This window comes from Mus caroli, unplaced genomic scaffold (genome assembly GCF_978045245.1).
Source record: "Mus caroli unplaced genomic scaffold, Mus_caroli_1 scaffold_10, whole genome shotgun sequence".
Classification (NCBI taxonomy): domain Eukaryota; kingdom Metazoa; phylum Chordata; class Mammalia; order Rodentia; family Muridae; genus Mus; species Mus caroli.
The window spans coordinates 23748996-23772899 of NW_028227265.1; the positions used below are offsets into that span (position 1 = coordinate 23748996).

Below are 23904 nucleotides of genomic sequence, written 5' to 3' on the forward strand. Positions count from 1 at the left end.
CGAGCGAAAGGATCCAGCAGACAACTTTAGGAGTCACTAGGGAATAGAATGGTATTTAAAGTCATGAGACTTGGTAGAATCACCAAGCGAATAGAACAGAAGAGAGACGTGGGCCGGGCCTGAGCTGTGGTGGTTACATTGGTTATCAGGAGAAACTAGCAAGGGTCTGAGGAGTGGCCAGAGAAATCAGGAGACATTTATGTTCTAGGAGCTGAGAAAAGAAGACTGTGCCAAGGAGGGTAGGACAGTCCATCAGGTGTTGCAGACAGATGAAGTGGGATGAACATGAAAACCGACCCACTGTCCGAACAAACATCAGGCAGGTTTAGGTTTTTATCCATGATGACTGGATATGTAGTATTGTATAGTGTATAATTGCAGCTCAAGGTTCAGAACATTTTGCTATTTTTGATTTACCTATTTCAGACCGATTTTATATTGAACATATGCAGTTGTGTGGAGGCTTCGGCTGCTTTGAAGTGGGAAGCTTTTTGGGGAGGAGTACGTGTTCTACCAGTGAGCTACGTGTTCCCCAGAGTGGCTCCTCCTCCTAAACTAGATGCCAGGCCAGTAGTGTAGGTAGGACAGGGGTCGTTTCTCCAGTGCCTTCTGCCTTATTTTTTGAGACAGGATCTCTCACTGATCTGGAACTCACATAGTAGGTTAGGCTGCCTAACCACACATATGTGCATGTGTGCATGCATATTTGTGTATGTGAGTCCCATGTCGCATGTGGAGGTCAAAGGCCAACCTGTAGCGTTGGTTCTTGTCTTCCACCTTGCTTGAGAGCAGGGTATCTTGTTATTCACTATGACAAATGCCACAAACTTCTGAGGATTCTCCTGTCTCTGTCCCCTATCCTCCTGTAGGAGTTCTGGGATTGTAGTGCTACGAAGTCTATCTGGGGATCTGAACTCCAGTCCAGGTTCTCAGATGGCAAGGCAGGAGCTTTAACCACTGAGCAATCTCCTCAACCCCCAACCTAGCTTTTCTATTTTATTTTACTTTATTTTATTTTATTTTATATTTTATTTTGACAGTCTCACTATGTAGACCAGGCTGGCCTGGAATTCACAGAAATTGGCCTTCCTCTAGCCCTTAGTGTGGGGCAGGTGGGGGGATAATGGTGTGCACCACTGTGCTGGCTCGAGTCTAGTGTTTTACTGGCATTGAACTACTGTGCTTATTTCTTCCCTGGACTGCCAAGATCAGTTTTCCTCATGTACAACCCCAAGTCATAGGCGGTGCCTTTCTCATTGGGCATGACAGATCTATAAATGTATTCCATATATACCATCAGTGTCCTTCTTTCCCTTCCTTCTCTTTTAGGGCCTTTTAGGAAGGCTCACCCTGTAGCTCAGATTGACCTTTGACTCTCTCTGTCCCCCTGCTGTACCCCACCACCGTGTCTCACTTGTTTAATCCTTATGTGGTGCCAGTTTTCATCCTCCTGGACCCCATACCTGTACAGCCCACACCTGTAATCCCAGCACCCAGAAGGCTGAGGCAGGAGGACCGTTGTGAGTTTGAGCCTAGTCTGAGCTACATAACCAAGCAAATCAAGGAGTGATTCACTTACAGTTTACAGTTAAACACACAGATTTCAAATTTTCAGTTTGATGAGTTTTGAGATATCTATATCTATAGATATAAAAAAGGTTTGTCTGTGTGTTCTTCAGGTAGCTGGAAATCTACTTCAATAGGACTAGTGTGTCTGCCTGGCCTCCAGTCAGCATGTTTTTAAGGTGTGTGTGTATTGTTGTATGTATTTCTGGTTAACAGTTTATTGTCACTTTACTGCTTTGCTGTATCTCATTAGGTCACAGCACTACCATTTGTTTCTCCGTTCTCCTATTGACAAACGTTTGTTTCCAGTTTAGGTTGGTTTTGAACATTTGTATACAGTTTTTAATGGCTATAGGTTTTCATTTCTTAGGTAAATATCTTTAAGCAAAAATGCTATCAGTGGACTAAGATATGTAGAAATTTATTCTTTTAAATTGTCAGAGCCAGGCGTGGTGGCGCACGCCTTTAATCCCAGCACTCGGGAGGCAGAGGCAGGCGGATTTCTGAGTTCGAGGCCAGCCTGGTCTACAAAGTAAGATCCAGGACAGCCAGGGCTACACAGAGAAACCCTGTCTCGAAAAACCAAAAAAAAAAAAAAAAAAAATTGTCAGTTAAGCTGGATGTGGTGGCACACACTTCTTTTTTCTTTTTTTTTTTTTTTAAGATTTATTTCATTTATATGAGTACTCTGTAGCTGTCTTCAAGCACACCAGAAGAGGGCATCAAATCTCTTTTATAGATGGTTGTGAGCCACCATGTGGTTGCTGGGAATTGAACTCAGGGCCTCTAGAAGTTGAATTGGTGCTCTTAACTGCTGAGCCATCTCTCCAGCCTGGTGGCACACACCTTTAACCCAGCACTAGGGAGGCAAAGGCAGGCAGATCTCTGTGAGTTGGAGGCCAGCATGATCTACAGGACAAACAAAAACCAAAAGCCTTTCAGTTTCTGAAGTGGTTGTATTGTTTTATACCTCCACCATAAATATATGAGATTTCCATGTGTTCCATGTCCTGTGCACACTTTGGGAGTCTCTTTTACTTTGTGCAGGATTGAACCCATCGCTGTTCTAGGGCTAGACAGGCAGTTCAGCTGTTAAGATCCCTGGCTGTTCTTGCAGAGGACCTGAGTTCAATTCATCGCACCCACATGGCAGCTCATTATCATCTGTAACTCCAGTTCCAGAGGATCTGTCTCCTTTCTTCTGACCTCTGTGAATACCAGGCATGCACCTGGTGCACATTTATACATGCAGGCAAAACATTCATACACATAAAATAAATCTATAAAAATCAAGGAAAAAAAGAAGACAGGTGTAATTTACTGGGACAATTCTTGCCTAGCGTGTATAAGGCCATGAGTTGGATCCCCAGGACTACAAAACTAAAATAAATGTAGGTTAGTAGAATACTTAGTTATTGTAAGTGAAGCTCTGAGTTCAGTCTCAGTTTAGTCAGTTCAGACTGACAAGGACATGAGAAATCCAAGCTGTCTAATAGAACCTGTGATGTGCAACAGGAACAGAGCTTGGTGTAGCTATGGGGCCTCCACTTCAGTCAGGCTAGTGATAAACCAGGTGGACAGACCAGAATAGGCTGGACAGTGAGGCAGACCCTATGAAGGCTGTAGGTGTTCAGGTCATAGAGATGTATATTAGGTAACGTCTTATTGTACAGCAAACAGCCTCAGAATTCAAGAACCTAAGCCGAGTGTTTATTTCTCATGTTTCCTGGTCTAAATCAGTTCAAGTGGAACCCAGTGGCCTAACATAATCTCACTCCTATAACTGGCAGTTGGCTTAGTGTCGGCTGAGGTAGTGGGAATGATTTGTTCATGTCTCTCCTGGTCCCACAGGATGGCTTTGTGCTTCTCTCGTGACCCTGGATATCTAGAGTATTAAGACCTACCTTAAAACAGTATTTTTCAAGCTTAAACCATATTGCTACTGGCCAAGTAGTATTGCCACTGAGATCTGTCTGCACTCTCGTCACTTCCTTGGTCCTTGTGATCTCCATTGTAAGGATGCAGATGAAGTAGAGAATGTAGTGTAAATTACAGACTAATAAAATGTAGGTATTTTTTTTTTTAAGATTTATTTATTTATTATATGTAAGTACACTGTAGCTGTCTTCAGACACTCCAGAAGAGGGCACCAGATCTCGTTACGGATGGTTGTGAGCCACCATGTGGTTGCTGGGATTTGAACTCTGGCCCTTCGGAAGAGCAGTCGGGTGCTCTTACCCACTGAGCCATCTCACCAGCCCAAATGTAGGTATTTTATTACAGACTAATAAAAAAAAATTAGTGCAGAGCCAGTCTTAAGGGCTGAGAGTCACAGTGGGCAAAGAAGCTATTATCCCTGTACTTTAGGTCGGTAAGTTTTCAAGGGGCAGACAGTTGTTCTGAGGGTCATGGAGAAACCTTTTTGGATTGACACTGGAGGGGGCGATGGATGTCCTTGTTCTTCATCAGGGAGCCTTCCTCTGGGTAGTAATCTTAAAAGGTTTCCTGCAGGTAAGCCCAACCCTTTGATATTGCAGTACAATTAATCATGTACAAAGTTCACGCTTGGGAACTGTGCAGTTGAGTTACAAACCCCAAACCTAAAAGGCAAAACAAACAAAAACCTTCTGTACTTTAAGAATATTTGTGATTTTTGTGCTGATCTGCTTTCGTAGCTATCCTTGGCAGCCAAAGATGGAGTTACCTGGGGCTTCTGGCACTGGGGTTAGTATTCAGTAAATGACCAGGCAGGCCAGTATATCATGTCCCTTGCCAGGGCCAAAGATAGGACTCAGGTCCCAGTTCTCTGCCCACTTACAAATCCTTCTTTTTCTCTTTGGCTTTACAACCTGTTGACTGAGAAGTGGATCTGAATGTCCTGTCATCCTGCTAAGATCTAACTGGCTATCAAACAGTACGGCTAACTCAGAGTCTACACTGGGGAATGTGATTCAGTACCCGTAGCCTGGCACAGTCATAGATGCTCAGTGGGATGGAGGATTCCTGAGCCCATCAAAAGAAGAGTGTTCAAATTCATGCCTGTAATTCCAGCATACAAGAAGCCGAGGCAGTTGAGTTGCCATGAGTTAGAATCTTGTCTCATTTAGAAGAATAATATTAAATATGAATAAACACTGAATTCCTAAAAAAAAAGAATCTTGTCTCAAACTGGGGTGGGGAAGGAAGGGAGGAAGGGAGGGAAAGAAGGCCTAAGAGACAGAAGTGAGCTGTCATTTAAGAGGGGCCTTGACGGGGCTGGAGTCCTGAGTTCAATTCCCAGCAACCACATGGTGGCTCACAACCATCTGTACTGGGATCTGATCCCCTATTCTGGTCTGTCTGAAGAGAGCAGCAGTGTACTGTACATAAAATAAATAAATCTTTAAAAAGGGGGGCCTTGACATGAACGTGATAGGGGACTTGATTATCACTTGACTTTCTCACTACTTCTGGGTTGTTAGAGCGTTTCCTCCAGGAAGCCTTCCCATTTGCATGCCACCCCAAGCCCTGTAGTTAGTGGTGTTTTTCCTGTGCTATATACAAGCACCTACTTAGCATATTGTATGTGTATGTGGGGGGGGGGATCTCTGATATCCCAAGGCTGTATTTAATATGTAGCTGCTCTGGCCTTGAACACATGACCCTCCTGGAACACTTGAAGCCTCTACTTGAGCACTGTGACTAGGAGCATATGCCACATATGCCACTGTATAGATGTCATATCTTAAAACAGATTGGCTTATACACCTGTCTGTCATGACCTGGTGTTTCTTGAGGCTATGGATAATGTCTGATTGCAGGTCAGGAAGTTGTTACATGTTCAGGTACTCTCCCAGCAATAAGAACAAGAGCTCCAGGCTGGCCTCGAACTCACAGAGATCCACCTGCCTCAGCCTACCAACTGCTAGGATTAAAGGTATGAGCCACCACTCCTAATGTAATGTTTTGAGAGATTGTTTTCATGCTCATGAGGGGTGTTGGTCCACAGCTCCATGTTGATTTGGATGCTCTCTGCCTGTGTTAGCTCCCCTTGGTATTTGTCTGTTCCAGCCACTGTATTCCCGCTATCACCCATCCTAGTCTGTGTCTGTGAAACATCTTCCTTGTTTTCCACCTTTAAAAAAATTTATTTAGCCGAGTGGTGATGGCACACGCCTTTAATCCCAGCACTTGGGAGGCAGAGGCAGTTGGATCTATGTGAGTTTAAGGCCAGCCTGGTCTACAGAGCGAGATCCAGGACATTCAAGCCAACATGGAGAAACACTGTCTTGAATTCCCCTCCCCCAAATTATTATGTGTGTATGGGTGTTTGCCTGAATGTATGCCTGTGTACCATGTGTGTATAATGCCTGCTGAAGACATTGGATACCCTGGGACTGTAGCTACAGATAGTTGTGAGCTGCCATGAAAGTGCAAAGAATTGAACCTGGGTTCACTGGAGAGCAAGCAGTGTTAGTAACTGTTAAACCATCTCTTCAGTCCCTCTACTTTATTTCATACATATATATTTTTGAAGCTTTTTTTTTTGAGACAAGGAATAAAGGCATGGGCTACCACTGCCATATATATATATATGTATGTGTGTGTGTATATATATATGTATATATACATATTAATTTGTATATTAATTTAATATGTTTATATAATAAATATTAAACATATATGTGTGTATTTAATATATAAATATATCGTTTAAATATTTAATTGTATGTGTATGTGCATGTGTACAAAATAGTCTTTTGTTTTGTTTTGTTTTGCTTTTCGAGACAGGGTTTCTCTGTATAGCCCTGGCTGTCCTGGAACTCACTTTGTAGACCTGGCTGGCCTCAAACTCAGAAACCCACCTGCCTCTGCCTCCCAAGTGCTGAGATTAAAGGCGTGGGCCACCACGCCTGGCTACAAAATAGTCTTTTTGTCAGGTTGATACACAGTAAAATCATCTGAGAAGTGGGAACCTTAATTAAGAAATTGCCTCTAGCTGTGCAGTGGTGGTACACACCTTTAATCCCAGCACTTGGGAGGCAGAGGCAGGTGGATTTCTGAGTTCAAGGACAGCCAGGGCTACACAGAGGAACCCTGTCTCTTAAGAAAAGAAAGAGAGGAGAGGAGAGGAGAGGGGAGGGGAGGGGAGGGGAGGGGAGGGGAGAGGAGAGGAGAGGAGAGGAGAGGAGAGGAGAGGAGAGGAGAGGAGAGGAGAGGAGAGGAGAGGAGAGGAGAGGAGAGGAGAGGGGAGAGAAAGAGGAAAGAGGAAACGGAAAAGAAAGAGGAAACGGAAAAGAAAGAAAAGAAAAAGATTGGGCTGTGGTTAGGGGAAAGGTCCCAAAGGCAGGCAACAGCGTCAGACTCCTGTTCCCACTTTAGGAGTCCCACATGAAGATCAGGTTACACAGTGGTTACATATGTGCAGAGGGCCTAGGTCAGTCCTATGCATGTTCTCAGGTTGGCAGTTGAGCCTCTGTGAGCCCCTATGGCTACAGGTTAGTTAATTCTGTAGGTTTTCCTGTGGTGTCCTTGGCCCCTTTGACTCCTTCAATCCTCCCTCCTCCTCTTCCACAGGATTCCCCAAGCTCTGCCTAGTATTTGGCTGTGGGTCACTGCTTCTGTTCCCATCCATTGCTGGGTGAAGCCTCTCTGATGATGGTTGTGCTAGGCTCCTGACTGCTAGCTAGTATAGGGTTAGGGAGGGGCTTCCTCTCATGGCATGTGTCTCAAGCTGGACCAGTCGTTGTTGACCCTTCCTTCAATTTCTGCTCCATCTTTACCCTTGCACATCTTGTAGGCAGAGCAAACTGTAGGTTGAAGGTTTTGTGTCTGGGTTGGTGTCCTGAACCTTCCATTGGAAGTCTTGCCTGGTTACAGAAGACAGTTGGTTCAGGCTCCATATCTCTCATCTGTAGGAGTCTTAGCTAGGATCACCCTCATAGTCCTGCGAGCTTCCATTGCCCTAGGTTTCTAGCTTGTCCCAGAGATGTCCCCTCCCATTCCTGTTTCGCCTAATACTCTCTCCCTCCATCCTCCCCAAACCTGATCCATCCTGTTCCTATCTCCACTCCCTCCCTACCCAACTCCTTCCCCCCACCCCCACCCCTTGGTCCACCCGCAGTGTCTAGTCTATCTCCCCTTCTCTGAGATTCGTGCATCGCTCGTTGAACCCTCCTGTTAGTTAGCTTCTTTGGGTCTGTTGATTTTAGCATGGTTATCCTTTACTGCTAATATGCATTTATAAGTGAGTACATACCATGTTTGTCTTTCTGGGTCTGGGTTACCTCACACAGTTTCTAGTTCCATCCATTTGCCAGCAAATTTCATGATGTCATTGTTTTTCAAAAGCTGAGTAATAGTCCATTGGGTAGATTATCACATTTTCTTTTCTTTTTCTTTTTTTTTTTTCACTTAGCAATACCAATTTTTTTATTAGATATTTTCTTTATATACATTTCAAATGCTATCCCGAAAGTTCCCTATGCCCTCCCTCTACCCCGCTCTCCTACCCACCCACTCCCACTTCTTGTCCCTGGCATTTCCCTGTACTGGGACATATAAAGTTTGCAATACCAAGGGGCCTCTCTTCCCACTGATGGCCGACTAGGCCATCTTCTGATACATATGCAGCTAGAGACACGAGCTCTGGGGGTACTGGTTAGTTCATAATGTTGATTCATCTATAGGATTGCAGACTCCTTCAGCTTCTTAGGTGCTTTCTCTAGCTTCTCCATTGGGGGCCCGCTGTTCCATTATATAGATGACTGTGAGCATCCGCTTCTGTATTTGCCAGGCACATAGCCTCATACGACAGCTATAACAGGGTTCCTTCAGCAAAATCTTTCTGGCATATGCAATAGTGTCTGGGTTTGGTGGCTGATTATGGGATGGATCCCCGGGTGGGGTATTCTGGATAGTCCATCCTTTCATCTTAGAGACAAACTTTGTTTCTGTAACTCCTTTCATGGGTATTTTGTTCCCTATTCTAAGGAGGAATGAAGTATCCACCCATTGGTCTTCCCTCTTCTTGATTTTCTTGTGTTTTGCAAATTTTATCTTGGGTGTTCTTTATCCATCTTTGGTTGAGGATCACCTAGATTGTTTCCAGTTTCTGACTATTATGAATAAAGCTGCTATGAACATAGTTGAGCAAGTGTCCTTGTGCTATGGTGGAGCATCCTTTGGGTATATGCCCAGCAGTGGTATAGCTGGGTCTTGAGGTAGATCTATTCCCACTTTTCTGAGAAACCACCAAATTGATTTCCAAAGTGGCTGTACAAATTTGCACTCCCACCAGCAATGGAAGAGTGTTCTCCTTGTTCCACATCCTTGTCAGCACGGGCTGTCTCTTGAGCTTTTGATCTTAGCCATCCTGACAGGTATAAGATGGAATCTCAGAGTCATTTTGATTTGCATTTCTCTGGTGGCTAATGATGGTGAACATTTCTTTAAGTGCTTCTTAGCCACTAGAGTTTCCTCTGTAGAGAAATGGAGAGTTTCCACTTTCTCGTCTATCAGGTTTAGTGTATCTGGTTTTATGCTGAGGCCTTTAATCTACTTGGATATGAATTTTATGCAAGGTGATACATACAGATCTGTTTGCATTCTTCTACATGTAAACAGCCAGTTAGACCAGCGCCATTTGCTGAAGATGCTTTCTTCTTTCTATTGTATAATTTTGGCTTCCTTGTCAAAAATCAAGTGTCATGGGTGGGTGGGTTTATTTTGGGGTGTATGCTTCCATTCCAGTGATTAGCTTGTCTCTTTTCTATACTAATATCATGCAGTTCTTATTACTATTGCTCTGCAGAACAGCTTGAAATCAGGGATAGTAATACCAGAAATTTTCCTGTTGTACAGGATTGTCTTAGCCCTCCTGGGTTTTTTTTTTTTTTTAATTAGATATTTACTTTATTTACATTTCAAATTTTGTCCCCTTTCCTGGTTTCCCCTCAGAAAACCCCCTATCCACTCCTCCGTCCCTCTCTCTTGGGTTTTGTTTTGTTTCTGTATGAAGTTGATTATTGTTCTTTCAAGGTATATAAAGCATTATATTAGGATTTTGATGGGAATTGTATTGAATCTATAGATTGCTTTTGGTAAGATGGCCATTTCCGTAATGAACTGTTCTATGGAACTGTGAGTGAAACCAACCCTTTTCTCCTTAAAGGGCTTTGATTATGGCATTTCAACACAGCAATAGTCGTCCTAACTAAGACATGTACACATATATGTATAAGTATGCATATGCCATGACTCAAGTGTGGAGGTGGAGGTCAATGTGTGGGAATTGGTTGTCTTCTATTGTGTGAGCTCTAGGGATCAGACTGAAGTCTGTAGGCTTAGTGGTGAGAGCCTTTACCTGCCGAACCATCTTGCACACCCCTCCTCCACCTTTTGTTTTGTTGTCTTTTCTACATGGATGTGTGGGTACATGTATGTGCTACATGGATGCGTGGGTGCATGTATGTGCTACATGGATGTGTGTGGGTACATGTATGTGCTTGGGGTTGATAGTGGAGGTCTTCCACCATCACTCTCCATCTTATGCTTTGAGTGAGGTCTCTCAGTCAAACACAGAGCTCACTGATATGTTTGGTCTAGCTACCCAGCTTACTCTGGAGATCCGGTCTCCACCTTCCAAGCCCAGAATGGTAGATGGCCATGCCCACCAGGCATTTACACTGGTTCTGTAGATCTGAATTCCTGCTTATGTAACAAGTACTTTAACCACTGAGCCATCTCCCCAGCCCCTCCGCTGAACCTAGAACATTCGGATTCAGCTAGACTGGCTGTCCAGGAAGCTCCAGGGGTTGTTCTTTCTTGACTGATGGGTATGTGCTACCACTTATGAAAAGCCCTGGCTTTTGTGGGATACTAGGGATCCAACCACAGATCCTTAGGCTTTTGTGGCAAGTGCTTTGCTGACTTAGCCAGATCCCCAGCCTTTCCTTGTCTTCTGGGGTTTGTTCTTTTTGGTTTTTGTTTTTTGTTTTTGTTTTTTTTTTTTTTTTTTTTTTTTTTTTTTTTTTCTGTATAGTCCTGGCTGTCCTGGAACTCACTCTGTATACCAGGCTGGCCTCGAACTCAGAAATCCACCTGCCTCTGCCTCCCAAGTGCTGGGATTAAAGGCGTGCGCCACCACCGCCCGGCTAAGTGTCTATCTTCTTGGTGCCACCTTTAAAAAGGAAGTCAGTGAAACATAGCTGATTACAGGAAACAACCTCTATACTCAGAAGTTAATAAGAAACATTGAATGAGAAGATTGTAATTCCATGAACAGCCAAGTGGCCCTATAATGGAAGGTGGAGCTCCAAGAGACTGTCAAGGACCTGGTCATGCTCCTGCCCTGGGTGCAATGGAGGGAAAGTGGGTGTGACTAGAACCCAGCAAAAGCCATGGGCAAGGAACAGGATCCTCAATAGAGTCCCCATAGGAGACTTAGTCGAGATGTGGACCTTAGTCATAGAACATAAATCCTACTAGAACCACATCTTTGAAAAGAGAGATCAGGGGCTAGAGAGATGCTTAGGCGTTAAGAGCACTGACTGCTCTTCTGAAGGTCCTGAGTTCAAATCCCAGCAACCACATGGTGGCTCACAACCATCTGTAATGAGATCTGATGCCCTCTTCTGATATGTCTGAAGACAGCTATGGTGTACTTCTATATAATAATAAATGAATCTTAAAAAAAAATGTAACTAAATAGAAAATACCACATTATTAAAAGAGAGAGAGAGAGAGAAAGAGAGAAAGAAAGAAAGAAAGAAAGAAAGAAAGAAAGAAAGAAAGAAAGAAAGAAAGAAAGGAAGAAAGGAAGGAAGAAAGAAAAGAGAGATCAGAGGACAAGTGCCTTGGCCTCCCTGTTCTCAGACTCCTCTAGTGACTCACACAGAAGCCTGAAGTCCTGGGGGCTCACTCCTTAGAGATTGGCCTTCAGAAGTCTGGGGCAGCAAGGGCAGACCAGGAGAATTGAGCCTAGTCCTTAGACTACCATTTGATGCCACCCATGCTGGCTCCTGCCTACCTTTCAGACTAATCACCCCACAGCCCCCAGTTAAACTTCCCACAAAGATGTGATACATCAACAGATTTGTGTTGGCCAAGTGGTAGATCGGGGACAAGAGGTGAGTCTGATAAGGGAAGGAACTTACTGGCTCACGCTGATCACTAAGGATGAGTTGAGCTGCTCTGAGTGTACATGTTACACAGTAACTTTGGTGGTTACAGGAAAGCTAATGACCTGGGGAAGTTTTCCCACCGCATGCGGTAGGTCTGTTGCTCACAGCCACCCATGGGATGTTGGAAAAGTCCCTCTGAGCTTCTGTTTTCTCAACTTTTTGGAGAAGATTTTATGGCCTTAAAGACAGACTAATACTGATTATCAGTTATACCATGCATATTAGCTTGGGAGTTAGACCTTGGGAGTTAGCTCCCACACAGCTGTTCTTTTGTTTGATTTGTGTATAGGAGGGTATGGCCCATGCATGTAAGAGTGTAGGTGCCCACATCTGTGTATGTGGGCATGGAGGCCAGAGAAATACACCAGGTGGCCACATAATTACTCTTTACCTTATTCCCTTGGGACCTGCACCAAACCAGAAGCTACCATTTTGACTAGGCTGTCTGGCCAGCAAGCTCTTGGGAACCACCTGTCTCTGTATCCCAAATGCTGGGCTTTCAGGCATACAAAGCCATAGCTGGCTTTCTATATAGGTGTTGAGGATTTGAATTCAGGTCTTCATGTTTATAATGCAAGCATTCTTACCCTTGAGCTATCTCCATAGTCCCCACTATTTACTTACCTGTTTGCTTGCTTTGGCTGCTTCTGAATATTAGATATCAGTAGTTCCGTTGGTTATTGAAAATGGAACTTTGGGCAAGTGAGATGGCTCAGTGGACATAGGCGCCTGCTGCTGCACTAGGCTGATGTCCGACCTAAGTTTGGCTCTCAGACTCCATGGTGGAGAGAACTGACTCCCAGAAATTACTTTCTGACCTCTACATGTACGCCTTGATAGGTGCATGTCTACGCTCAGACACACTTAATAATAAACATTTTAAACTCAGAACAACATATAACTTTGAGCTGGTTGTGGGAGTGCATTTGGTAGGTACAAATTGCAGAGTTAGGAGTTCACGGTATCTTCAGCTGCACGGTGAGTTAGAGGCTAGCCCGAAATACATGAGATCCTGTCGAAAGGGAAAAAAAGGTTTTGCTGGGCAATGATGGCATATGCCTTTGATCCCATCACTTAGGAGACAGAAGCAGGCAGATCTCTGAATCCGAGGCCAGCTTGGTCTGTAGACCGAGACTGAGTTCCAGGACAGCCTGAGCCACACAGGGAAACCCTGTCTCAAAAAAAAAAAAAAAAAAGATTTTATTGCTCTCTGCTTCCCGTCTGTGGCCTCCCAAAAAAAAAAAGAAAAAAAAGAAAAAGAAAAAGAAAACCAGCAAACAGAAAACAGTGCATCTCAACATATTTTCCATGGAGTTGGAAAAAGAAAAACTAATCTCTATTCATACCTGACAACAAATCTTTTTTCCCTTTTAGCATACAAAATAATGGGGTAACTTATAGCATTTTCAAACATATATATCGTTGTACTTTGCTCTTCTCTCTCTCTCTCTCTCTCTCTCTCTCTCTCTCTCTCACACACACACACACACACACACACACACACACACACACACACACACACAGAGCTTTTACAGTGATGTTAGGCCAAACATAGATAAAGATGAGCACGGGGGCTGGAGAGATGGCTCAGCAGTTAAGAGCACAGCTGCTCTTCCAAAGGACCCGGTTTCAATTCCCAGCATCCACACAGACATGCGTGCAGGCAAAACACAAAGCACCAATGTACATAAAATAAAAATTAAATTAAAAAAGGGGCTGGGCGTGGTGGCGCATGCCTTTAATCCCAGCACTCGGGAGGCAGAGGCAGGCAGATTTCTGAGTTTGAACCCAACCTGGTCTACAAAGTGAGTTCCAGGACAGCCAGGGCTATACAGAGAAATGCTGTCTCAAAAAAAAAAAAAATTTACAAAGGGATGAATGCTGTTGCTACACTTCAGGGCACACACCTATGACAGCAGCTCTAGGAAAGCTGAGATAGACACACAGAGACCAAAACAAGGCAGAGACTGTGCTTCATTTGGTAGAAAGCTTTGCCTGGCATTTATGAAGCCCTGGGTTCAGTCCCGAGCACCTAAAACAAGGTGTGGTTCATAGGTTGGGGCCACACAAGGATACACAAGACCCTGTCTACAAAAAGGAAATAACTAAATATCCTAATGACACACATAAAGAAACAAAACAGAAGATACCGAAGACTCTGGAATGGCCAGCTGCCTATGCAGTGCTCACGTCAGTGGTTCACAGAGACATGGACGTACTGTCCAGGAGTACAGGACGCTGCAGGGCTGCCCTGTGGCCTGGGATCTCCCTTCTGGTCAGTGTGTGGTGAATGTCTTTCAGGTAGGTGGTTGAGGTCTCCGTACCTCACGGTTTTAGTGGCTCCAGGGTTATTTATCTGACGGATCACTTTTACTAGCTACCCTGGTTTTCAGTCTTTGTGTTTGTTTTGTTTTGTGAGACAGGGTTTCTCCATAGCCCTGGCTGTCCTGGAGCTCAGTCCGTACACCAGGCTAGCCTTGACCTCACAGAGATCCACTCGCCTCTGCCTCCTGAGTGCTATTACAGATGGGCATCACCATGCTTGGCTTCATTTTTCTATTTTTTTTTTTTTTTTAGTTTTTTATTTATATGACTACAGTGTAGCTGTCTTCAGACACACTAGAAGAGGGCAACAGATCCCATTACAGATGGTTGTGAGCCACCATGTGGTTGCTGGGAGTTGAACTCAGGACCTCTGGAAGATCAGTCAGTGCTCTTAACCACTGAGCCATCTCTCCAGCCCCCTCTGTTTTGTTTTGTTTTTAAATATTTTTTTTCAGCTTTTTTTTGAGACAGACTCTTGTTCATTGACCAGGCTGGCCTTACGCATACAATACTCCTTCCTTGGACTTCCAAGTACTCCAGGGTGAACATCTGTTTGCAAAAAAGGAAAAGAGAACCATTTCTTTTTGTGTTTTTGATTTGGAGTCTCAAACCCTGTATACTCAGGGGCACACACACACACACACACAACGCTTTTTAGAAAAAGGAAGTCTAAAGATCTTTATTTTGTGGTTGAAGCCTTGAAGGCTAAATCACTTGACCAGGGTTAGGTAGAAGAAGGATTTGACCCTATTTTTCATAGTTTACTTGTTTTCTCTGTGTCCAGTAGGTGACTGTGGTCTCCAGTGTGCCAGGAACAAGATTTTTCAGCTTTTTATTTTGGAAAAACACTTTATTTGTGTTTCGGGGACAGAGAACTTGTTGCTTCCAAATTGCCTTAGAATCTAGGCTCCTCTGAGTGTAATCTCTGCCGCTGACCAGTTCATTTCTGTTTTAGGAGCCATGTTTGATCAGGATGACGGGACGGTCAGCTGCATCCCGGGGACCCTTGTAAGGACATGAGTGCTTGAGCAGAGGCCAGGATGAAGTTGCTCCCAGGAGTGGGTGTGTTCGGGACTGGCAGCTCAGCCCGGGTCCTGGTCCCACTGCTGAGGGCAGAGGGCTTCACCGTGGAGGCCCTGTGGGGGAAGACCGAGGAAGAGGCAAAGCAGCTGGCCGAGGAGATGAACATCACCTTCTACACCAGCCGCACGGACGACGTCTTGCTGCATCAAGACGTAGACCTGGTCTGCATCAACATCCCACCTCCGCTCACCCGGCAGATATCCGTGAAGGCTCTAGGTATGCACCTTCAGGCTACAGCAGCAGACTGTGTTTCCTCCTCTGGGCAGTCCTCCACAGTGCATCGCCCTCTCCTAGGCCTGGCCATTTCTTCTTTGTCTGCATCTGCGGGTAGTGGTGCTCTGGGATATCGCTGGGTCAGAGGTGGGGAAGAACATGCTGGAGATTCTAAAAGCTCTAACCCTCTCTGCTCCCTAGTCACCACTAACCCTCTCTGTGCCCTAGTCACCACTAACCCTCTCTGTGCCCTAGTCACCACTAGCCCTCTCTGTGCCCTAGTCACCACTAACCCTCTCTGCTCCCTAGTCACCACTAACCCTCTCTGTGCCCTAGTCACCACTAACCCTCTCTGTGCCCTAGTCACCACTAACCCTCTCTGCTCCCTAGTCACCACTAACCCTCTCTGCGCCCTAGTCACCACTAGCCCTCTCTGCTCCCTAGTCACCACTAGCCCTCTCTGCTCCCTAGTCACCACTAACCCTCTCTGCTCCCTAGTCACCACTAGCCCTCTCTGCTCCCTAGTCACCACTAGCCCTCTCTGCTCCCTAGTCACCACTAACCCTCTCTGCTCCCTAGTCACCACTAACCCTCTCTGCGCCCTAGTCACCACTAGCCCTCTCTGCTCCCTAGTCACCACTAACCCTCTCTGCTCCCTAGTCACCACTAACCCTCTCTGTGCCCTAGTCACCACTAGCCCTCTCTGCTCCCTAGTCACCACTAACCCTCGGGGCAGAAGCTCAGCCCATCAAGGAGCTAGAGACGGCTGCCCTCCTTCACTGTCCAGCCTGCTGCAGAGAGGTCAGCACTCCCCCGGTCCCCCGGACCCTCAGATGTGATGGATGTGTTTGTTCTGTCCTGCTGTAGCACGCAGCACCACAGGAAGGAGAGGAGGTGGTCTAGAAGGCTCCCGCTTCCCGTGCTTTGTCAGCCCTTGGCTGTAATGAGCACCACCCTTCCTGGCAAACTGCAATCTGGTATTGCCAGACAGCAGGAAGGCGCTCTGGCAGGCCTGGCTTTCCTGACACACACCACAGAACAGCCTGCTCACATGTCCTCTCTCCTGGGAAACTGTGGGCCTGGGAACCTGACTGGGTGTGACCTGGTGAGCTGTTCTTCAGGTTCCTCGTGAGTTCATCTTGCCTGTGAACTATAGGCAGGTTCTTCTTTTCATCATATATATCTTGAAATAAGAGTTTACTTTGTAGCTCCGGCTATCCCCCAACTCACACTCCTGCCTCACCCTTCTGAGTGCTAGGATTATGTATGTGCCACTGATCCTGGCGTCTCGTCTTGTCTTGTTTCGTCTCTTCTCTTCTCTTCTCTTCTCTTCTCTTCTCTTCTCTTCTCTTCTCTTCTCTTCTCTTCTCTTCTCCTGTTACAGGATCTGTCTCTCTTGCTATTTTTCTTTGTGTTACTGTTGTTGTTAATTAAGGATCTAAGCGCTGTAACTGCAGTCCCTTTAGAATTCGAGGAAGATGAGACAGTCGCTTAGGCGGTAGCTGTTGGAACAATCTAACTTTAGCTCAGCTCCTTTAGACCTGGAGCACAAGAGAAATTTTCAGTTCCCTGAAGCTTCCATCTACCTAAGCATGTCTCGTGGGCTGGAATATAATGTGGTGAGCCTATGACAGACACAGGGTTTGGTGAAGACAGCAGTGTGAGGCACACAGTGCTGACACAGACTTGCAGGTATGTGACATATGTGACACAGGTCCAGGTTTTCACCATTCCTCCTTCCCATGTCTGTTAGAACCGTAGCCTCTAGCTTTCAAGACTTGAAGTAAAAGAACAGTGAGGCTTGCTGGTGCCCCGAGCAGTGTCCAGTCCAGCACCCGCAGACTTGTCTGGTGTGGTACAACCCACCCCACACACCATACCCCACACTCCACCCTGCCCTGCAAGGGTCCCTGCACAGCACCACCAAAGAAGCAATGTCACCTGGGATAGAAGTGTAATTTCTCAAGCACCTCAGATTTCCTGCCTCTCTGGGGTGGGTACCACTCTCTCTGGGCAAACTTCCTGGGTGGTTTGCTGCAAACTGTGGCTGAAGGGTCACAGACCCAATTGTCTTTGTTGTCAATGAAAGAAACTGAAGGGCTGGGGTATAGTTCAGTTGGTAGAGTGTTTGCCTGCATATATGAAAACCAGGATTCAGTCTCAAGAACTACGGAAGACTTAACCCACTCGGGTGGTGGTATATGTTGTAGGAATTTTAAATCCTGGCCCAGGGTTTCTACCCTGCCTTTGGTTTATTAAGTTCCTGGATTAAAAAGCCACACACAGCCTTTATATTTACAATAAGCTTTAATCAGCACAAGAGCTGGGCAGCTGCCTAGCCTCTGTGATATTAGAATCTACTTTCCTATCGATACCCCGAGTTATTACTTACTACTTAATATGTTTCATCTGGGCTGCTCTTAACTCCAATTGGCTAGCCCTCGGGGCCATGTTTTTATGGTTCAGCTAACCCATGGCAATCGCTCCTTCCTTCTATCATTCTCCTCCTCCTTCTCCTCCTCCTCCCCCCACCCCCAAGCTTAGGAAACCTAAACCCCCACCTATGTCTCTTCTGCCCAGCTATTGGCTGTTGGCATCTTTCCTCACCAATCAGAAATAATTTGGGGCAGGGTCACAGGGGCTACGAGCCGACTATGTGTTGGGGGCCTGCACTTAGCACTAAAATAAACAGTAAAAGACAAAACCTCAAGATTTAGTCCTAGCATTTAGGCAGTAGGGCAGGAATCATTTTTGGCTCCGATACGAGTTCAAGGACAGCCTAGAACATATGAAAATTTGTGTTTAGTAAAGAAAAGGAAAAAGAAAAGAGAAGAGAAGCTGGGCGGTGGTGGTGCACGCCTTTAATCCCAGCACTTGGGAGGCAGAGGTAGGTAGAGATTTCTGAGTTCGAGGCCAGCCTGGTCTACAGAGTGAGTTCCAGGACAGCCAGGGCTACACAGAGAAACCCTGTCTCAAAAAAAAAAAAAAAAAAAAAAAACCAAAGAGAGAGAGAGAAAAGGACCAATGAGATGGCTTGGTGGGTAAAGGTGCTTGCTGCCAAGGCTGAGAGCTGAGTCTGATGCCTTGAACCCACATGGTGGAATTCAACTGACTCCTCAAAGTTTTCCTTTGAATCTGAGGCCCCTTGGAGCACAGAGGTATAACTCAGGGGTAGATAGAGTTAGTCTGCATGAGGCTTTGAGGTCCGTCCCCAGTGCCCCAAACAAAAGACAGAAATGGAGCTGAGGCCGAGGAATTTAAGATACAATAACTTCATAACTTAGGTCTTGGGATGTAGGCAAAATTGCTTTTCCTTTTTGTTAGAGTATTTTCTTGATCTTATGTTTGTAGTATACGTTTGCACATATTGTGTGTAGGAATGTATGTACCTTTCGTGATACAGATGAAGGCTAGAGGTTGATATTGGGTAACTTTATTTCTAATTTTGTGTAGAGGGGTACATGTGAGTGCAGGCAGGTGCCCAAGGAGCCCCACATAACCCACAATGAGCTGCCCAGTGTGGATGCTGGGACTCGAACTTGGGTCTTCTACAAGAACGGTAGGCATTTTTAAACACTGAATCAGCTCTCCAGCCCTATCTACTTTTTTTTTTTTTGAGACACTGAACCTAGAGTTGACCATTTCAGCTGGACTGGCCAGCCAGTAAACCCGTGGGCTCTGTCTGTCTGTCTCTATTCCCCCGGCCCTAAACATTGAGGTTATTTGTACATGCCACTACGCCAGGTTTTTTACACGGTTTCCAAATTCAGTAAGTCCTCAAGCAGACCCCAGCGAGCCAGCTCCCCAGTCCGAGTTATAAAAGAGGGTGAGAAGATAACTGTTCTTCTAGGTGTAAGTCTGCCATGGATGCTTCATATTCGGTGATGGATAAGTGCATAAGATATATTCCATAGTGAAACTGCAACATCCAGCCTGAAGTTCAGAATGGCTACATTAATTTTATAGAAATTCACTGAGCTATAGATACAGACTAGCTCTGGTTAACTTTGATGTGTTTGTTTTATTTAAAAGACTTTTGTTGTTAAATAATAAAGGTTATAAAGTTAATTAAAATTAAATATGCATGTCTATATATACTTTATACACACACATTAAGTTCACTGATTCTTTTCTCATGGGCTATTATGATAATAAAAGATTGCTTTCTCAAGTAGACTGACCCAGATAATTTAATCACAAGAACTTCAGTTCCTTAGAAAGACTCCCTGAGGGGAAAAAAAAAGAAATGACTTAGATGAAATGTTTAACCTACACTTTCTTACTTGAATAAAAATCCAAATCATATACAAAAAGAAAGAAAGAAAGAGAGAGAGAGAAGAAAAGAAAGGAAGAAAGAGAGAGAGAGAAGAAAGAAAGCAAGCCTCCCTGGACTCAGGTCAGACCAGATTCCTGCTGTGCAGTCTACATTTTCTTATGTGGTCATTTGAACCCCTGAAGTGTGAGTCTTCAAGCTAAGCCCATGACGGATACTCTGTTTCCCCAATGCTTGGCCCAGGACCTGACGTCCTGGGTAAATAAGACATTTACCGTTTCTACCCATGTGGTCCATTTTGCTGGTGGACAGAGAGCTGATACGGACCTGTGACTGGAGTGAGTGCCTGCTCTGCTGGTTTTCAAAAGTTTCAAGTAGTCAAGCCAGGCATGGTGGTGCACACCTTTAATCCCAGTGCTCAGGAGGCAGAAGCAGGCTGTCTGTGAGTTTGAAGCTAGCCTGGTCTACATAGTGAGTTTCAGGACGGCCAGAACTATGCAGAGAGATCATCTTGTCTCAGAAAAATAAAACAAAAATGTACTTTTATTTCCTGAGTATTTCGTATGAATACCACATGCTTGCCTGGAATCTGAGGAGGCCAGAAGAGGGAGCTGAGTCCTCTGGAACTGGCATTGCAGATGTTTGTGAACTCCACGTAGGTGCCGGGAACTGAACCCAGGTCCTCTGCAAGAGAAGCAAGTGCTCTAACCACTAAGCCAGCCATTGCTCCAGCTCCATAAAACCTTTTTAATTAAAAAAGGAAAGTGGGAGGTATTGACACAGCTCCGTGGGTAACGGCTCTTGCCGTGCAAGCTTGGTAACCTGGGTCCAATCGCCAGAGCCCACATAAAGATAAGAGGAGAGAACCAACTCCACCACAGGGTTGTCCTCTGGCCTCTGCACATACACCAAGGCACACGTACCACACATACTATATAGACACATACACTCACGCGTACACATACATGGCCAAACACATACAATGGTGGTGAATAAAAACATTTTGTTAGCTGAGCATGGTGGCGCACGCCTTTAATCCCAGCACTTGGGAGGCAGAGGCAGAGGCAGGCGGATTTCTGAGTTTGAGGCCAGCCAGGTCTACAAACGGAGTTCCAGGACAGCCAGGGCTTTATAGAGAAACCCTGTCTCAAAAAAAACAAAAAAAAAAAAACAAAAAAAAAAAAACATTTTGTTAACTGTATCTCCCAGGATTTTATTAAACATAACACATGAGCCCTTCTTGGGCTCCCTGCCCACCCTACGGTATGAATCATGTACTCTCCGACCTCTCAACAGAGATTGGAAAAATGCAGGTGTCCAGAGCCCAGCCTATGAACCCCACTTCTTACAGTGTGTTACTAAGGAAAGAAGGAGTTTTGAGGAGGACCAGGGCAGCTCCTGTGGGCCTTATTAAGGAAGCTGTAGCTAGATAGAGGCTGGCAAACTGGAATGTGTTTCCCCTTCAGAAAACCTGGGATAAAAAGTACTCACGGGGACTGGGGGTAAAGCTCAGAGTATGGACTGAGCCTGCTGGAGGCCCTGGGTTCAACCACAGCATTGCAACAGTTCTCAGGGACTCTGTCTCCTGCTAGCAGGAAGCAAGCAGCAGTTTTCACTCAGTAATGCCTCTTTTGACTTCCTAGGAGAGCCAAATAAACTTATATACGCATGTATTTCAAGATGACCCAAGTCTAATGGAAAGTTGAAGTGTGTTTGCATGGTTAGCCTATAGGAGCCTGATTACATTGGAACACTTATGCTTTCCATGCTAATAAGACTCCTGGGTTCTGTGTTCAAAAGCTCTTCTGTTGGGCATGCTGAGAATGGGGTTTTGCCCCTATTCTCTCCCAAAATCACTTCACTTTCCCACCTTTTAGTGATTGTCACAAGCTGAGCAGAGTGTTAGTATAATAAGAAGCTCCTGGGTGGGCAGAACTGCCACTCTCAGTGGCTTTTGTGTCTAAGAACCTAATTATACCTCACTGGTCAGCCACATGTGTTTAACAGCCAAATGGCAATCGTCCCTAGACATTGCAACCGTGGGAGAGCATTGGAGAGACTCCAGAGATGGGGTAATAGCAGCTGGGGACTCCTTTCCCTCCTACAGGGCCCTTGTGCAAAAGCCTGGCCCCTGCCCTGGGCATGCTGTTCCGTGCCCCGCCATGTGACAGTGAGCTAGCGAGCTATTGTCTTGTTATCCTGCCAGCACCTGTTGTGAAGCTTCAGTTGTCTGGAGAAGAGCAGGAAATGGAAGGGGATCCTGGCCTGACATCACTGGACGTAGTGACGCCATATTCTACGGGTGCTCCTTGCTGTAGCAGAAAGGGTCAGCATCCTGAGGCTCCATTATGTGTTGATGATAACTGTTCTGTGGACTGCTCAAGGGTCAGGGTGCTTGGGAGGTAAGTTTGAAGGTAGCTGTCAGAGTAAGACCTTATCTCAAGCCCCATGCTCTCCCCAAAAAAGGAAAAGCATTTCAAAATAGTAAACACAGAAACTCTTTGCCTGGAAACTGTAGCCGATGTGTTTATAAAAAGATGAAGGGGAAGCCGGGCGTGGTCGCGCACGCCTTTAATCCCAACACTCAGGTGGCAGAGGCAGGCGGATTTCTGAGTCCGAGGCCAGCCTGGTCTACAAAGTGAGCTCCAGGACAGCCAGAGCTATAAAGAGAATCCCTGTCTCGAAAAACAACAACAACAACAACAAAAAAAGATGAAGGGGAGAGAAGGTATGTTTTCTATGGAGGTGTAGTCAGGTATGGGGCAAGGTGTGCCTCCTCGGTCCCATGCTGAGGGACCAGAGAACAGTTCATTCAGGGCATGGGGAGGGGAATTAAGAAGGTAGCAGAGGCACAGAAAAGTGAGCACATGGAGAGAGGGGGGAAGGGAAGAGAAAAGGTAAGAGTGAGTGGGGGAGGGAGAAAGAGGGGGCAAGCATCCCCTTTTATAGTACATATACACACCTAGCTGTTGCCAGGTAACTGTAGGGTGGAGCTTGGAATGCTAACAGTAGCATTGATGAATCTTTTTTGTTGTTTTTTTGGTTTGGTTTGGTTTGGTTTGGTTTTTCAAGACAGGGTTTCTCTGAAGCCCTGGCTGTCCTGGAACTCACTTTGTAGACCAGGCTGGCCTCAAACTCAGAAATCCACCTGCCTCTGCCTCCCAAGTGCTGGGACTAAAGGCGTGCACCACCAAGCATTGATGAATCTTAAAAGTTTGAGTTAGAGGAGGCCCTTCTGCTCTAGTGCGCTGGTTCATCCTCTGCTGTGATGAAGGCAAAAGTGAGCCACTGACGGTTGTACCGAGCCAGGTGCCTTACCTTCGCTACCTCAGTTAATTCAGTCATCTTACCCAGGGGGTGGGTTGACTCATTTTACAGTTAAAAAGAAAAAAAAGAAGGCAAAAAGCCAAACCCACACAAAACGCACACACATCGACAGGGGATGCCAGTCATCCAGTGTGAAGTGAGAACATTTTTGATGACAGAAATTTCTGGCCCTGGTGCTCAAGTTTATCACTAATACATGGCACTTTTTGGCTATTTGGCAGACTGGAGACATCAGTCATGTGTATTTTTTCTTTTCTTTTCTCCTCCTCCTCCTCTTCCTCCTCCTTCTTCTTCTACAGCTTTATTGTAGAAAGGCAGAGAGAAAGAGAAGGTAGAAAGAGAGAGGCCAGCCATGGCCATGTGGAGGGAAGGGAGAAGGAGAGCTAGAGATGAGAATAAGAGGTAAGAGCTTAAGAGAGCTTTTTTCTTTTCTTTTTTTTTTTTTTTTTTTGCTACAAGATTTATAGTCAGTGGTAGCCAGTGTTTGTGGGGAAAGATGACCATGCTGAGCCTGTGGGCAGCATGGATTCTATGGACAGACTCCTTCCATCAGGACAAGCTGTGCCCAGTAGCGAACCACTGGAAGTCATCTTCACCCAGTCTTTATCTCACCCAAAGACACTCAGAAAGCGTGTGTAAACCAAAGTTGCGAACGGCAGGGCTCTTGTAGATCTGCACACCTAGAGTGGTGTGGGCTACAGTAAGGGCCCAGGACAGGGACATCAAGGTTTGGAGCTGTGCCTCAAACCACGCAGCACCTATGGAACCAGGTAGGTCCTCTGGATGGCTCTTGTGCGCCCAGGAGCACAAGCTGTTGAAGATGGGCTTCCATCAGAATCAGGAACTTTGAAGGCGTCCCTCTCAAGACTTCCCTGGTTGTGATGGTGTTTGATCTACCTGTCCTGTCCTCTCTTTGATGCTAATAATCATTGCCTCTCTCTGACCACAAGGCTC

General features: G+C 45.5%; 1 protein-coding gene across 3 annotated transcripts in view; it reads left to right on the plus strand.

Moving 5' to 3' along the window:
* Positions 1-23904, plus strand: part of Gfod2 (Gfo/Idh/MocA-like oxidoreductase domain containing 2) — a 44171-nt gene that overhangs the window by 13475 nt on the left and 6792 nt on the right. The window contains exons 2-3 of one of the 3 annotated variants that reach the window (XM_029480955.2): positions 15010-15353; positions 21830-21949. In XM_029480955.2, coding sequence (XP_029336815.1) covers positions 15095-15353; positions 21830-21949 — 379 coding nt within the window. In that variant the 5' untranslated portion in view covers positions 15010-15094. Of the gene's footprint in view, positions 1-15009; positions 15354-21829; positions 22026-23904 lie in introns of those variants that run through there. The other 2 variants (XM_021170080.3, XM_085843622.1) reach the window with 2 other exon arrangements.